Raw genomic sequence first — 1,907 nt, 5'->3', positions numbered from 1 at the left:
AATCCCTTCATAGCGATCCAGCTCCCACTTCCACGGGAATCATAGCTTCATACCCGTAGGTTAACATAAAATGGGATTCGCCCGTAGTAGACCTTGGAGTTGTGTTATAAGACCAAAGGACCATTGAAATTTGCTATGGCCAATCTCCTTTCTTTTCTGCAGCTTGGCCTTCAAAGTATGTTTAATGATTTTGTTGATGGCCTCTGTCTGGCCATTACTTTGCGGGTGATAGACTGCGGAGAAATCTTTCTTGATATTCAAGTCTTCGCAAAGCTTCCTCAGCTCTTTATTTTCAAATTGCTTCCCATTGTCGGATATGAGTTTGTATGGGATACCAAATCTGCAAACTATTGAATTGAAGACAAAATCTTTGATCTTCTTAGTTGTGATTGTGGCCAATGGCATAGCTTCTGCCCATTTCGTAAAGTAGTCAATAGTTTCAAAGACGTATTTTACACCCTTTGTCCTTGGGAAGTTCTCCGATGAGATCGATTCCCCACATAGCAAAAGGCCAGGGACTTTCCAATGAGGTGATGGATGTTGCTGGGGCGTATGAATAGTTAGTAAATCGCTGGCAATGATCACATGCCCTAAAAAACTTGAAAGCATCTTCTTTCATGGTTGGCCAATAATATCCTTGTCTGAGGACTTTCAATGCCAACGAGCCACCCCCCGAGTGATTGCCACAAATACCTTCATGTACCACTCTAAGAATGTAGTTTCCTTCCTCCAGATCTACACATCGCACCAATGGTTGATTAAACACTCTCTTACATAGCACCCCATCGTACTCAACGTACTTTGCAGCCTGATAACGAAGGCTTCGAGCCTGTAGTTTGTCCTCCGGTAAAGTCCCTGCCCGAATATAGTTGTGAATAGGTGCCATCCAAGTTTCTGGTGGGATTTCTTGCACCTGAAAACACTCATTTATGGAATACTTGGAATTTCTTGGATTCCTAAAGGAATTTGTCCTAGCGTAACGCTGTCCATTTGTGAACCTATCTTTGCCAAGACATCCACATTGTTATTTTCTTCTCTTGGTACACCTTCCAACTTGGCACTTCCAAACTTTCTAAGCAAATGCTGCACACATCTCATATATAATTCTGTTCGGGGTCCTCGGGCCTGGAAACCCCCATTGACTTGGTTTACTACTAACTCTGAGTCGATCCGAGTGATCATATTTACAACCCCCACTTCCAAAGCTATCTTCAGGCCATTAATTAGTGCTTCATACTCAGCATCATTATTGGTGACATAAAACTTGAATTGAATGGCGCTCATCAGATGATGTCCTTCGGGGATAACCAAAATAATCCCAGCTCCCGCTCCGCTGTTATTTACGGCCCCGTTAACATGTAAGATCCACCAAGGGTATGGGAACTCTTCTCTCACTTTGGCGGGGGCATTTCCCTGTGAGGAAGGTTCTGCCAACACTATAGCTTTATCATCTACTTCAGAATCAAACTCAAGTATGAAATCAGCCAATGTTTGTCCCTTGATCGCTGTGTGAGGGCAATATTCCAAATTAAATTGTCCCAACTCTATTGCCCATTTTAGCATTCTTCCTGACGATTCTAGATTATGTAGAATATGTCTGAGAGGATAAGCGGTGCGGACCTCTATCCGGTGAGCTTGGAAATATGGCCTTAGCTTTCGTGTCGCAAGGATAAGGGCGTATACCAATTTCTCCATGCCGGTGTATCTAGTTTCTGCATCTTATACCCTTTTACTTAAGTAGTATACCGACGACTGTCGACCTTCTTCTTCTTTTACTAATGCCCCACTGATGGAATATTTTGAGACTGCCCGGTAAAGAGTCAATTTCTCTCCATCCTCTAGCTTGGCCAACATAGGAGGATTTCCCAATTGTTCTTTGATTTTTTAAAAGGCTTCCTCACAATCTG

General features: G+C 42.9%; 1 protein-coding gene across 1 annotated transcript; it reads right to left on the bottom strand.

The window, feature by feature from the left end:
* Window positions 1-927: 927 nt before the first annotated feature.
* On the bottom strand, window positions 928-1,695 carry LOC141714851 (uncharacterized). Its single transcript, XM_074518347.1, has one exon. The coding sequence runs from the start codon at window positions 1,693-1,695 to the stop codon at window positions 928-930; it is 768 nt and encodes a 255-aa protein (XP_074374448.1).
* Window positions 1,696-1,907: the final 212 nt, after the last annotated feature.

Source organism: Apium graveolens, chromosome 3 (genome assembly GCF_009905375.1).
Source record: "Apium graveolens cultivar Ventura chromosome 3, ASM990537v1, whole genome shotgun sequence".
In the NCBI taxonomy this organism is placed as follows: domain Eukaryota; kingdom Viridiplantae; phylum Streptophyta; class Magnoliopsida; order Apiales; family Apiaceae; genus Apium; species Apium graveolens.
This window is presented reverse-complemented; position numbering and strand designations above follow the sequence as displayed.